Genomic DNA, 14,622 nt, shown 5'->3' with positions numbered 1-14,622 from the left:
GTGATTTTAAATACCTTCTGTTTGCTGGGACACCCCACCTTGTGGCTTCAGCCCGGCTTCTCTGCTGGACTCCAGGCTGGAACAGCCCTGTCCTCGACATCTCCACTCGGGCGCCCAGTGGTGCTTCAGGGTCCGCTCGTCTGACCTGAGCTCTAAAGCTCCACCCAGACCTGCCTGTCACTCTTCACCGTCACGGCTGATGCTCATCCCTCCAGTTGTTCAGGCAGAAAATTCGGCATCATCCTCGAACCCTGTCTTTCTCTCATAGCCCACATCCACTCTGTCCACAAATCCTTTTGGTCCTCCCTTCAAAATATATGCAGCTGTTTGCTGATGTTAAGGAATTATGGTTAAATTTTTTCAGATGTGATAATGGTATTGTGGTTATATTCTTAAAAAGAACCCTTATCTTTTGGAGATTCTTACTGAAATATTTATATGGGAAATGATATGATGTCTGGGCTTAACTCAACATCATCTGGGTCGGTGATTCTCCCCTGGAGGGCTCATTAAAACACAGATTGCTGGGTCTTGAGCCCAGAGTTTCTGACTCAGTGGGTCCGCAGAGGGGCCCCATAATTTGTCTTTCTAATGCTGGTTGATGCTTATTGTCTGGGGACCACATTGTGAGACCCACTGATCTAAGGTGTAGGAGAGTGGGGGACACAAAGTGGGCATGAGTTAAAAGTGGTTGGAGCTGGGGGGGTACATAGTAATGTGGGTGCATAGAGTTCCTGACCTACTTTTCTTTGGAAATTTCCATAATAAAAAAGTGTGTGTGTGTCTCCAGAATTCGACTGTTTCTCAGCACCGCCTCTGCTCCTACCTGGTCCAAGCCAGCATCATTTCATGCCTGGATCATTGTATTGCCTCCTATATGGTGTCCTTGCTTTTCCCCTTGCCCCCTAGAGTCTGTTCTCAACAGAGCAGCCAAGGTGATCCTCAAAACCCTGTACTGGCTCCCTCTCACTCAGAGTCAAACCTCTCGACTTTTTATGACCTAGAGCTCTTTACAGTGTGTCCCCCACTCCTTTTCTTCTGTCAGACACACTGACCTCGCTGGTCCTTGGATATGCCAGGAATGCTTCTGCCTCAGGACCTTTGCACATGTTCTTCTGGGCCTACAGTGCTACTCGATGCTCAGCCATCTCTCTCCCTTCCTTCAGATCTGCCTGCGAAAGTTGCCCTTGCAGTGAGGCCTTCTCAGAGCACACTGTGTCACGTTTCACCCTCCCTACCCTCTTCACATCTGCCCTTTCCATGCTCACCTTTCCTCCTTAGCTCATGTCACAGTCTATATTGTGCTTATTGGTCTTGTCTGTCTGCCTTGGCAGGAAGCTTGCACGGTGCCTGGCACCGAGTAGGCCCTGCCACTCCATTGCCCTCATGGATGTGCCTCGGCCATGCCACTGTCCCCAGCTCCCACCCCCATCCGGGTTGGCCTCCTCTGTCATCACTCATTCATTCATGACACGTATCCCTTTGCCACTGCCCACTGCCTTCCTCGGCTCACTATGCTGTCCCTGGATTCTTGTCTGTTTGGTTCCCTGCTGGATCCCCGTGCCTAGGACAGTGCCAGCTGCAGAAGACTCGCAGATACACATTCACTGAGTGAGTGGCTGAATCCTGGGGCAAGAGGTGGAGGAGGAAGTGGGGGAGAGTAAATGAGAGGACTTTCCTTAACAGGCTGGAAAGTCCTGGCTGACGGGAAGGGAAGCAAAGACATTCTCACATGGAAAAACTTACAGGAAATGCAGCAAAAGTATGGAAGACGGGAATATTCTATTTTTGAGACATTAAGTAAGGAAGGACAGAAGTTGCAAATGGGCACACCAAATACAGCCTGCAGAGGTGTGCATGCAGCCCACACGATGCTTAAAATAAATTTGGGTTGGTTGCCAATACTGAAAAATCAAGAGTGTCCTATTTATCTTGAAAAACTGGAGACTTGCTGGCACTGGGCTGGCATGCCTGCCTGGTACAACTGGCTGGAACTGGCTGTTTGCCCCCTTAAAGGAGGGATCTGTCCTCTAGCCCCCCACGGCCTCTTCCAGCAGCTTCCCTCATTCCTTACCTGCCTAGTGCTCATAGACATTCATTTGTGAGCTCCCCTTTGAGGAGTGAAATGGATTTCTTCTTCCTTTGAAACTAACTGAGGAAATACGGTTGTCTGGGGCAAGTGGTGGTGTGGAGTGGTTCTGGAACAGGCTGCTCTGGGAGTGTGGAGGTGAGGCAGCGAGGGGGCCCTGCATCACGGGGGTGGGACGCACCCTGCTTACACATTCGAGGGGTCAGAAGGAGCCTCGGAGAGGAAGGCATCGAGAAAAGAAAATAAGCTTACTGGAGAAATGGAATGCCTGGGGGTCTGGTCTTTAAAAGGACTGGGTGGGACCAGCCCTATGGCACAGTGGTTAAGGTTACGTGCTCTGCTTTGGTGGCCCAGAGTTCACCAGTTCAAATCCTGGGTGCGGACCTACGCACTGCTTGTCAAGCCATGCTGTGGCGGGTGTCCCACATATAAAGTAGAGGAAGATGGATACAGATGTTAGCTCAGGGCCAGTCTTCCTCAGCAAAAAGAGGAGGATTGATGGTGGATGTTAGTTTAGGGCTAATCTTCCTCAAAAAAAAAAAAAAAAGGACTGGCTCCCCAAATGAAAAGATTACCAGTGTTCAGTGTTATGGGTTCAAATGTGTCCCCCCAAAGACAGGTTGAAGTCCTAACTCCCAATATCTCGGACTGTGACCTTATTTGGAAATTGGGTCATTGCAGATGCAATTAGTTAAGCTGAGATGAGGTAATACTGGAGTAGGGAGCGCCCCAAGTCCGATATGACAGGCGTCCTTGAGGCGAGAGACACAGAGACACACAGGGAGAAGACAGCCATGTGACGATGAAGGCAGAGAGACTGGAGTGACACCACTGCGAGCCAGGGACTCCAAGGCTTGGCGGCCACCACCAGAAGCAGGATGGGGATGGAAGGACGCTCCCTGGAGCCTTGGGAGGGAGCGTGGCCCTGCTGACACTGCTTTCAGACGTGCAGCCTCCAGAACTGTGGGATGATCAATTTTTGTTGTTTGAAGCCACCAGGTTTGTTTCCAGTTAGTGTTTGTGGTGGAAAAACAGCATCTTTTTACAAGACTGTCCCATCCACAAAGGTTGTGACTTGTTGTGACTTGTCTCGTGTAAAGTCAGGGACAAAGATGTTTATGTTGGGGAGTCAATAATTTACAGGGTTTGAATGGGACCAGGTGGCCCTGTGGTGTTGAGCTTGTTCGTTTTTTAAGTATGAGTTTGAAAAGTCTTTTAAAAATTTTGTTTGAGTTTCCCAGTGACAGGGGACGTGATGTGCGCGCTTGTCACCTGTGATCCAGCAGGGCCAGGGGCCAGTTTTGTTTCACAGCTTCTCCTTGTGGTCATGGTCCCCCCTCCGAAGTGTGGGTGTGACCACAGCACGTTGGTTAGCAGGTCCTGATGCTGGGTTTTATTTGCTTGGGGTTATTTGCAGAGGTAAACGAAGGGACAAAGACTCCTTGTTTTACGGTTCATAGAATGAGAACCGAATGAAGGGTTCTGTCTGAAAGCTTTGGAAAGCTCCGAGGGTTGAAAGATATATTTTTGTGTCCGAATTATCCTCTTGCATTTATCAACTTGTCTGCTGAGATGAGGACCGGGAGCTGCCTGGTGTACCTCTCGCTGGTTCTACTGCAGCTCTTGCAGACGGGGAGACCCCAGACGGAGCAGGCACATGGCTGCAAGAGGGACATTCCCTTCCTCCTACAAGGTTGGGATTCACAGGATGTACCTGTCCTAGAGTGGGGAGCAGGCCCACTTCCAGGACTCCGTAGACACACGACACAGTGCCCGTCCCTTAAGAGATACAATTAGGGGCCGGCCCGGTGGCGCAGCGGTTAAGTGTGCACGTTCCGCTTTGGTGGCCTGGGGTTCACTGGTTCGGATCCTGGGGATGGACATGGCACCACTTGGCACACCATGCTGTGGCAGGCATCCCACATATAAAGTAGAGGAAGATGGGCATAGATGTTAGCTCGGGGCCAGTCTCCCTCAGCAAAAAAAAAGAGGAGGATTGGCAGCAGATGTTAGCTCATGGCTAATCTTCCTCAAAAAAAAAAAAAGATGTAAGAGGGAGGTAGGCGAGTGAGAGAGAAGGAGATGTGAAGATGGGAGCAGAGACCAGAGTGATGCCATTGCAGGCTTTGAAAAGGCAGCAAGGGGTCAGAATGCAGGACACCTCTAGAAGCTGGAAAAGGCCAGGAAGCGGATTGTCTCCTAGAACTTCCAGAAGGAACACAATCCTGCCGACCCCTTGATTTTAACCCAGTGAAACCTATTCCAGAAACTTTGGACCCGCAGAATTGTACGATCATAAATGTGTGCTGTCTGGGGCCACGGAGTCTGTTGTCATCTGTTACCACAGTCATTTATTAGGAAACTAAGAGACCCGCCGAGCTGCCCCACCGTCTCTGAGACAGGTCGATGGAGTCGGTGGGACTGTGGCCTCCCAGTCCCTTTCATAATTATCTTTAGGTTCCTCTGTCCCCACTACCCGCCCCCCAGAAAAAACCCAACCAATCAGAAAAAGTCATGTGTGTATTGTGGGAAAGTGTAATTTATTATACTGCTTCTTAACTTTTCTGGCATCACACTCCTTTGACAGTCTGATAAAACTATGGGTCCCAGCCCCATAAAAATAGACATCCCAAAAAATTGGCATACAATTTGAAAGATTATACAGATGCCCCAAAACCTATCTGTGAAGTTCCGGTGTCTGCCTGGGCCCTCCTCGGTCACCCTGGATTAAAAGCCTTTGTGTTAAATGAATTCAGTTGAGGCTGAATGACCGCTTCCGCGTAAGTCTCCCTGATGACGTTTGCCAGGCCCTTTCCTGAGGACTCAGCTACGTTTCTATTTTGTTCTATGCTTTTAGAAACATTCTTCTGAGAAGGGGTCTGGAGGCCTGCCCCTTTAAGAGCCAAAGGAGTCCATGGCATCATTGTATAGGCTGAAGGCTCTCTGCTCTTAAGTGTCCTTCCATCTGTCAGCTTTGCCTTCCCCTCCTGCTTTCACACTAGGCTGTGTCTTGCCCTGGGTGTGCACGGTGACTGCTGGCGACCCAGAGGCCTTGGCTCATGCACCTTGCCTTGGGATTCACTGGGCCCGGAAGCACCCAGGCCTTCTGCTCAGCCTCCCCTGTGTGTTGGCAGGTCCCTGGGGACAGGTGGGCACGCATAGGACGAAGCCTCCACCAGTGGACAATGCTTAGGAAGGGAGGTCCCCCCACTCGGGTCACGATGACTCACTCCTGTTTCTGAGCATGTGGACTGCGGAGTGACAGGGCCGGGCCCACGGCACCTGCTCCGGGCTCAAACCCAGTGCCTTTGGCCAGCCGGGGACTGCCTTCAGCCCCTCCAGCCCCCAGGAAGCTGCTGGCACTTCCAGAAAATCAGAGAGCAAGCTTTTCGTGGGAAGGTCTGAATCTCTGCAGCTCGGTGATTGGCTGATCAGAAAACCTCCACACACGTTACTTGGGGCTGAGCTTTTTGTCTGTGCGTTTTCTTTTTCGGGCGGGTGGGGAGCGGGATGGGGAGGCTGCGGTGAATGAACCCCGACGGGAGACGCACGCTCATGTTGTCCGTGATGTGTTTCTCCCCCAGCTCCGGAAGAAAAGGAGGTCATTAAGGGACAGTATGGAAAGCTCGCTGATGCTTATGGCTGCCTGGGGGAGCTCAGGTTGAAATCTGGTGAGTACCCATCCAGACGGAGCCTCGGCTGTCAGAACGTGTGATGCGAGCCTTCTGGAGCCCTGGGCAGAATCTCTTTGTGTTAGTTCGGGAAGACTGTGGGATTGAGGCGTTTTATTTTAACTGTTAGGATCTTGTTAAATGTTTCTTTATTTCGCTGAGTCTGCTCCTCCACGCCGGGCAGGAGGTCCAGGTGAGCTGAGCCTGGCTGTGCAGCGTCTGTGCTGGTGGAGGGGAGGGTCAGCCCTGGTGACAAGGAAGCTCACCTTCATTGTTCGCCCGCTGGGATCTAAGTTTTTCCAAAGTCTGGTCTGGGGCGGGTCTGTCCAGGGGTTGTTTGTTCTTTACAAGGGATCTGTACTCTAGAAGGCATGGATGCGGGAGGTCTGAAGCCCCTGGACCCACTGGGTGTGTCTTATGGGAGAGAACCTGGGGCTGGGCGATGTTGGCAAGGAAAGAAAAACCATCAGTAGGCACCCAGGGTGGGGGAGAACGTTCATAAAATGGGCCATGTTGTCTGGCTGGAAAGGGCAGAGAACTCACAGAAACAAGTGGGCATTCCTGCTTAGTCTGAGACTGGCTGGGCTGAGCATCAGCCAGGCTGCCCTTGGTACTCACAGCCTTGCCGCGGGGCCACCGCATCACCTCTGCGCTCCTGGAGGTCATGGGTCTGCAGCCACCATTTCCTTCCTCCTCTCTCAGCCACCTAATTTATGTTGACCCCACCCAGTCACTCCAGTGACGTATGGGACCGAGACCAGAGCGCAGGTAACATTACTGATTCTCTGTCCTGCTTGGTCCAAATGGGAATGGCTGTGAGTTGACCAAATTCAGGTGGTGGCTTTTCCTGCGCCAATCGTGTGCGTCTCCAGGGCTCACACAGCAGCTGCTTTCGTGGACTGAGGGATTTTGAAGCCGACAGATGCTCTGTGGTCCACCCTTACTTTTCTGGGTCTTTTCTTCAGGGGCTGGTTTGATGATGACATTGATCATTTCCAAACAGTGTGTGGGAAAAACGTTCAGTCCCTGCATGAAAAATGCATTTATTGAATGTCTGTTTTATGCCAAGGGCTAGATATACAGTAATTTACTTAATCTTAAAAATAAGCCAATACGATACTGTATCTTTTCCCCTGTTTACAGCAAAAGGAAACTATTTCAGAGGGTTGGAATAACTTGCCTGAAGTAAGAAGCTTAGTTCACATTCAAACCCGGTCTAGCTGCCTCCAAACACTTGCTTTTTCCGTGAAAATGTGCTGCCTGCCAAGGGTTTTCTTTCCCCCAGTGATTTTTCTGAGGTTACGGAAAATTCCTGTGGTCCTTGCCTTAGTCGTGATGATGACAGTAACCTTACAGGGCTTACTCCCTGCTAGATGCTGTTTTAAGTGTTTTAATTTCTTAACTCAGCTCTCCCAAAAGCCTATGCAGTACGTCCTGTGACTGTCCTGCTTGACAGACACGGAAAGGGAAGCTCAGAAAGCTTAAGTGCTGTATTTCATCTCTCCGGTGACACATTTTCTTACATTGTAACATCTAGACGCTCGGGATGTGTTACAGTTGTTGGCACCATAGAGTTATAATTGGCAACGTTTTTCTTGTACCGAAATTAATGATCATTTTGCCTCTGGCCGGGACCTGGATACAGGGCAGTGCCGGAACTTGCCCAAGGTCAGGCAGTTCTCAAGTGGAGACCCCGGGGTTGAAACGCGTGCCTTCTGGCTGTTCTGCCCTGCAAGGAGCAGAAAGGCTGAGCTCCCAAGGATGGGAAGACAGTCCCTTCCCCCACCGCAGGGGAGAGTGTGTTTTCCTGGGCTGTGATCGGAGATCAGCTATAGGGAACTGGTCCTACCCGGGAAGGGCAGCAGCTCCCGGAGAGATATTGTCAGATGGAGGGAGGGTGTGTACGGGTGCCCAGGGCAGGGGTCAGGGTGGCTTCAGCAGGATGGGGGAGGAGGCAACTCCTCGAGAGGGCTCTCGTCCCTTCCTGCAGCCACTGCCCACCCACCTTTCCCTTCCCTGAGGGGTCAGTGCACACAGCTCCCGGTGCCATCAGACACTAGCCGAGCAGGACCGTGCTCCTGGCTTGGGGGGCCGTCAGGACCCCAGCCCGCATTTCTGATGTCCTCTGAATACCCCCAGCCCCGCCTGCCAGAGTGGCCCCCCAGGGTGGGCAGCGAAGCCCCTCTGAGTGTGGCTAGGATGAGTTTGACTTTTGCAGGGTCAGGAGTGTTTGGCCTCAACACATTTCTGGACCGGCCCTAGTGCGTCTGAAGGAAGGAAGGATGGAGCCTTATAATCAAGATTTTCCACATCCCCTGTGGTTACTTTGAAAAGCATTTGGCTTTAACTGGACTTTCCTTTTCCACTGCAAGTCCTCAACCCAGAGCTATGATCTGTTTTGTTTCGGGTTTTTTTCTCACCAGCGGAGGGTGTTGGGCAGCGGCGAGTGAAATTCCCCCTTCCGGTTGCCACCCACGCGACCCGCCGAGTGGAGGATGGGCCTCCTTTTTGGCTTCTTAAGGCTGAGGGTTTCTGAACAAAGAAAGAGACTTCCTCTCAGGCTCTTAACTTCGGGCAGTTGTTCAATTTCACTCTTCCTAAGGGAAAATATCCTTTTCTGTTAGAAATTAAGAAAAATGTACAAAAATTGCACAAAAGCTTTATCCCAGGTTCCTAGGTTTTCATGGAGAGCCCAAAGTCCTCCTTCCTCCCTGATATGTCAGCAGGAAAGGGGTGGAGCCCCCACCATCAGCCTGGGAGTTGGGCTTCCTGATATATATGCAATACAAAACAGAGAAAGTAAGAATATAGCAGTAAAACGAATTTATCCCATGATTATAGGGGTTTAACTCTCTTTTAACCTAAGCTCTCAAGGCCTCCCTGTTTCATAGCTTCAAGGGTTGAATAAATTGAAGTCTATAATATATTATGTCTCCTGGAGTTGTGCAGTCCACAGCCTGTGAAGCTGTACATGACAGCCGTATAAACTTTCCAGCAGACAGCCCTCCTAGATTTTAGTTCCAGCTTCACAACAGACTGACCTTCTGAGTTCATTTAATCTCTCTAGGACTGTTTTCCACTATGTGAAACCAGGAAAACTGCCTCATCTCTTACAGGGTTCTTAAGAGATTTGCATGAGGGAATGAACATGGTACTGAGCGTGGGTACTGAGTGGGAGAGGGCTGGCCTGCAGAGGGGTCCCTCAGGAAGAACTAGGTAAAGGCCTGGGCTGCATGCCTTAGGCCGTTGACTTCTGGTTGATGGTTAACCTTCACAGGCCAGGAGCTGGCCCTGTGGCCCAGTGGTTAATTTCACGCACTCCTGCTTTGGCGGCCAGGGTTTTGCTGGTTCGGATCCTGGGCGCAGACCTAGCATCACTCATCAAGCCATGCTGAGGCGGTGTCCCACACAGCAGAGCCAGAAGGACCTACAACTAGAATATACAACTATGTACTGGGGGGACTTCAGGGAGAAGAACGGAAAAAAAAAAAGAAGATTGGCAACATGTTAGCTCAGGTGCCAGACGTTGGAGAGAAAAGAAAGTCCGCACAGGCCAGCTGAGGGCTGACTCGGTGGGCGGTGACTACAGAAGGAGAAGTCTCTGACATGGAAGTTTGGCAGTCTTTGTCCTTCAAGGTTCAGGGTATGCTGTGTTCTCTAGCAAGTCTTGAATGGAAATGGCCTTCCTCCGTCTTAGAATAATTTATTTTAATACCTATACCCAGTGGCATGCTGGTAAATATTTGACACCCAGCTCTCCAGGGGGGAAAAGCCCTGGCATGTGGTGTTTGCTAATTCCCGTAATGTAAACGCACTGACCCTGGCTGATGTCAGGCTGCCGGCGCGGAGCTGGGAGAAGACGTGCATGGCTGGCTCTCGTGAGCTGGTGTGACTGCCAGCACAGCACCTCCCACACCACGTTCTAGGAAGGGAAGGGGAAGGAGGCACTCGAGGCTGTGCACGTGGAGACAAGGAATTTAGACTTCTGAGCCTGCTGGTATTGGAGGGGAGGGCCTCGGGGGTCCTCTGGCCTCCCGCCACCAAGTGGTGGGAAAGCCTGGTGTGCATACGTCCTTTGTTTACGGATTTAAGTATGAGAGGATCCTCTAGGAGCAGAAGGATGGATAAGATGGTCTGTGGGCACCCCAGGGTTGAGATGCCTGCAAACCCGGCTGGGGAGAGAACTCGGAGGCTGAGCCAACGCAGAGAAATGCCAGCGCAGGGGAAGCAGTGAGGACACGCCCAGCATTGTCCCCAAATAAACGGTATTGTGTCTGCAAATGACTCACCCAGATCCCGATGCCAGCCACTCCCACCCAGATGACAAATGGCCACAGCTAGCTTGACAGGGACCCCGTTCCTGCAGGGGCGGGGCTACTGGGCAGCTTTGACGTCAAGCTGGGTTTTGAAGGCAGCCCCCTCGAGGGAGAGAATTTCTAAGTTGATATTGAGGTTTCGGAGTTGTTTTTTCTTTATTAGGGTAAAATGCACAGAAGATAAATTACAGAGACCATTATAGCCAGTTTTCACTGTATGGTTCAGTGGCACAAAGGATGTTCACCTTGTCCTGCAACCATCACCACTGTCCGTCTCCAGAACTTTCTTCATCTTCCTAAACTGAAATCCGGTACTCATTAAACAGTCTATTTTGGGGTGGTCGCATTGCATTTCTCCACCCTGTTGATTCAGACTGCAGGCGTCATTGTCTAGACTATGAACCTCCTGCTCTCTGGAGGGGGTGTGTGTGTGACCCCTTCTGGTTCTGGTGTGTGTTTTTTTTTTTTTTTTGAGGACTGTTAGCCCTGAGCTAACATCTGCTGCCAATCCTCCTCTTTTTGCTGAGGAAGACTGGCCCTGAGCTAACATCCGTGTCCATCTTCCTCTACTTTATATGTGGGACACCTGCCACAGCATGGCTTGACAAGCGATGTGTAGGTCCACACCTGGGACCTGAACCAGTGAATCCCAGGCCCCTGAAGCAGAATGTGTGAACCCAACCACTGTGCCACTGGGCCGGCCCCCTGGTGTGTCTTTTGACCCATTGCTTGCCCTCCCTGCCACCTCACCTGACTCTGGCTCACAAGCTCTGACCCGGGCATGGACTTGCTTGTTCAAGCTGGAAGGGACATGGACCCCAGCTGCTACATCCTCCCCTGAGGCCCAGAAAGGGTAGGAGACTTGCCTGAGGCCCCACAGGCCACTGGAGGCGTGCAGAGCCCCTAGGCCCATCTCTGAGGCCAAGGCGAGTTTGAGTCTTGTCTTTGCCTCGCTACGAGATCCTTTCTGGTTCCACGTCCCTGGATGCAGCTTCCACGAATGACTTCTGAGACCCTCCCTGGGCCCGATTTCCTTCTTGGCTGTGAGAAAGCTGATCCTGCCTTAGTGAAAGCAAAGCCTGGACCCTGTACTCAAGGGGAGCAGCAGAGGGGACGCTCACACACCTGGGGCAGGTGACTACCACCAGCCTCACTCCTGTCCCCCTAAGAGACACCTTCTCTGTAGGAATCACGGGCCAACACCACACTGACAGGTGGGCAGGGGGCCAGTGACCCCCAACAGTCTGGTGCTACTCTAACTAGGAGTCTTTCCTTAAACCTGTAGCATGTGGTGAGCACACGAGGCTGATAAACAGGATTGGGTAGACGCGGTCATGAGGGTATTGGAGTAAGGAAGCTGCGTGCTGGGCTGAGCAGGGCCGCAGGGCCCCTTCTAGATTGGCTGTGGCCTAGCGCAGTTCTTCTGGCCTCACAGAGTCTGTCCCCGGCACACAGACATGGTTAGTTCTAAGGAAAACAACTTCCAGGTCCCCAACTCCGTCCTATTATTGATTTTGTCTAAGAATGGGCCTGTAATGAGGGGCCGGTTTCTCACTTCCTCTGTCCCACCCACAGCCGCCCTTCTCCCATCTTACCTTTCTCCCATTGCCCCATACCTCCGGGGTGCCAAACAAAGGGACAATTCAAGATACTGTAAGCGTGTGGAGGAAGTGAGTCACCTCAACGACTAGGTGACAAATTTGTTTACAAGTCAGGTGATATTCAATTCTTTGCTTTCCACAAAATTGAAGGACTTAATTGGGGGTTCAGCTGACATTTTCACAGTGATTTTGTCATAGATCATTGTTATTTATTTTTAGCATGTAACTCAGAAGGACTTTGAAGAATTCACTGACATTTCTATAATGAAGCCCTTTCTCCTCCCCTCGATGGATTAATGTGAACCAGGTTTCTTAGTGTTGACATCCGTAACAATGTGAAATAGAACTGAAATTGATATAGATCTAGTTTCGTTCCGTCAATAAATAATATTTATCGGTGGATTTATGAACTCAAAGTCCCATCCATCTCAGTAAGAGACGTCTTTCCAACAAATCTTTACTTTTTATGTTAAGTGAGTTTTTAGCAAAATGTTTTGTTCCCATTGTTTGATGGATCGTGTACTTCAAAGTCATTGCAATGATGACTCAAACCAGGAGAAACTCTTTTTAAACACTTTGAGCTTTAGGATCAGCCTAATCAATACAAGAAATGGAAGCACAAAATATGTTCCATTAGGATGAAATTCTGTGGGGAAGGTGGGATGGAAATAGGCGTGAAAATCCCATCTATTGGAGAAGAACTGGAATACATTCCTTCATTTATTCCTTTAAATAACAGGCGATGATGAGAATCAAGCCGCTGTCTAGATTGCATTGGATACTGGTAAGGAAGCCCACAATAGTTTCATTTTTACATGTCAATATTTAGCATGTGCTGGAAAATGTATTACTCACAACCATACACAGTAACAATGAAAACTTTTGTTGTCAGTTGAAAAATGAGCAAGCGGTACATGGATCAAGGACACTCTTAGAGAGATAGCCAGCCAAAGAGATGACAGACTGCTGGACCTTAGGGCTGGCTGGAGCCTGGGCCAAGGCGAGACCCACATTTGCATTCTGCGTCCAATACGGATGCACCGTGCGCTTGGGCAGGTGACTCAGCTCCTTGGGGGCCAGTCCCTCGTGTGAAATGGCAGCTTTGTCAGGCAGGTGGGTGATAGTTCTGCAAGGATACAGTGGAGGGCATCAGCTCTGGAACTGGACTTGGCTTGAGTAACTTGCCCAGGTGGGGTAGCCAGAACGTGCCTTCAAATCCCAGCTCCGCCACTGTGTCGCCTGAGGCAAGCTAATTAACCTCTCTGGGCCTCCATCTTCCTTCCTATAAAATGGGACTAAAATTGGTACCTCTCCTGTGGGTTGCCGGGAGGAAGTCTGTGGCCCTGTGCCTGCTGCCCGAAAGCGCTGACTTGAGAATTAGCTGTCATTAGAGCACCTGGCTCCCACGTACTTCCACGTGGTGGCTTTTATTCACTGCACTGTCTCCTGAGCCCCTCCCCCCAGGACTCAGGAGCCCCAGTTCTCAGTGGTGGTGGCACCTTCCCTTTGTCCTCATTTATTTTAAGAGCTTTTTTGTGCCTGCTGCCGCATGCCCATCGCAAGCCTCCCCCGGGCGCTGCCCTGCACAGGAAGTGCCTGCTGCCTTCAGAGCAACCCGGGCCTCCTGCCAGGGACTCGGTCCCCCCACGCAGAGGCTGTTGAGGAAGTGCTGCTAGAAATCAACTTCGAGGCTCAGATGGAGAGATGTCAAGTGAAATTTCCCTTGCCTGGCCTTGAACCCACTGCCTACAGAGTCTAATCTTGGGCTGGCAGACTAGACCCCAGGGATGGTCCTCCAGTCCCTTCAAGGGGTCGGTTCTGGGCTCTGCTTTTCCCTGTGCTGAGCCCATCAGAGCAGGCGGATGGGATGCTGGCCAGTGGCTCCAGCACAGGTGGTGGGAATATGTGCATTCGTGGGGCTGTGACTTGACGTCAGCCCCACCTTGTCTTCCAGAAATGACACCTGTCCTACTTAAGAAACTCAGCCCCCTGACACCTGTCACTGTGCCCAGCGGAACTGCCTTATTCTTACATTGTTTTAAAATGGTTTCCTGACGCTCTGACTGGAGAGGTGGGCTGTGAGCCACAATAGTCCCTCTGATGGACCCACCCATCAATAGACATGGTAGGATGCTGAATGAGGGATCTTTACTAAAAACCAGGCGTTACCTGGCCCCAGCAGCACGCTTCTTCCTGGTAAGTGTGAGGAGGGAGTCGGGGGGGTGGTGAGCAGTGGAACTGGAGTCCCAGGGGTCTTTTATCAGAGTGTCCAGAGATCTAAGAACACTGACCGCCGTTGCTCCAGATCGTGACACTGACCATTTGGAGAAGATCTTGGGTCCTTAAACCTCAGCAGGGTGGGAGGAGTGTCCTCTGCACCAGAACCACACAGCCCCTGCAGGCCAGTTAGTCACCCAAGTCATCTCTCGGGCCCTCTTCTGAGACAGTGGAGAGTGGGGGTGCTGTCCCACTGTCCCCAGGGCAGAGCCTTGCTGTGCACCCCCACTCGTGGCATGTGTTTGTCAAGCGCCTTTCTGTGCCAGGGGTCTGCTCTGTGGTGGGGGATGCGTAACAGCCCTGGATGGTGCAGTGGGGACCCCGGAGAGGGAGGGGTCTCCTCCTCCTCGTAAAGGGGTCAGCTGTGGTTTGGGTAACCCTTTCCCAAGGGGCAGGGGGCTTCAGCTGCTCTCTCACTGGCTTATTTAGGAAGTATTCATCAAACTTGCTGTGTGCAGCATTAGGATATGACAAGGAAACAGAGCCCCACCCCTGAGGAACCCCAGTCTACTGGGGACACAGATGGGGAAGGAGCCTGTTAACTTTGCGTGTGATGAGGGCTAACAGGGATGCTATTGGCACATAGAAGGGGCACCAAGGAGCAGGGAAGGCTCCTTGGAGGAGGCACTGACCCAGAAGGGTGGAGAGGAGTTCTCCTGGAAAAGGAG

The 14,622-nt window shown here is 51.3% G+C and overlaps 1 protein-coding gene across 3 annotated transcripts in view; it reads left to right on the top strand.

Annotated features, from left to right (window-relative positions):
• SYNJ2 (synaptojanin 2) overlaps positions 1-14,622 on the top strand; it is a 100,111-nt gene that overhangs the window by 20,615 nt on the left and 64,874 nt on the right. For 2 of the 3 annotated variants that reach the window (XM_046669644.1, XM_046669642.1), the window contains exon 2: positions 5,674-5,760. The exons of the other annotated variant lie outside the window; for it this stretch is intronic. In XM_046669644.1, the coding sequence (XP_046525600.1) occupies positions 5,674-5,760 (87 nt within the window). The remainder of the gene's footprint in view (positions 1-5,673; positions 5,761-14,622) is intronic. 3 annotated transcript variants of the gene reach the window in all.

Source organism: Equus quagga, chromosome 8, assembly GCF_021613505.1.
Source record: "Equus quagga isolate Etosha38 chromosome 8, UCLA_HA_Equagga_1.0, whole genome shotgun sequence".
Taxonomy (NCBI): domain Eukaryota; kingdom Metazoa; phylum Chordata; class Mammalia; order Perissodactyla; family Equidae; genus Equus; species Equus quagga.
Note: the sequence above shows the minus strand (reverse complement) of the source record. Positions and strands in the feature narration are given on the sequence as shown.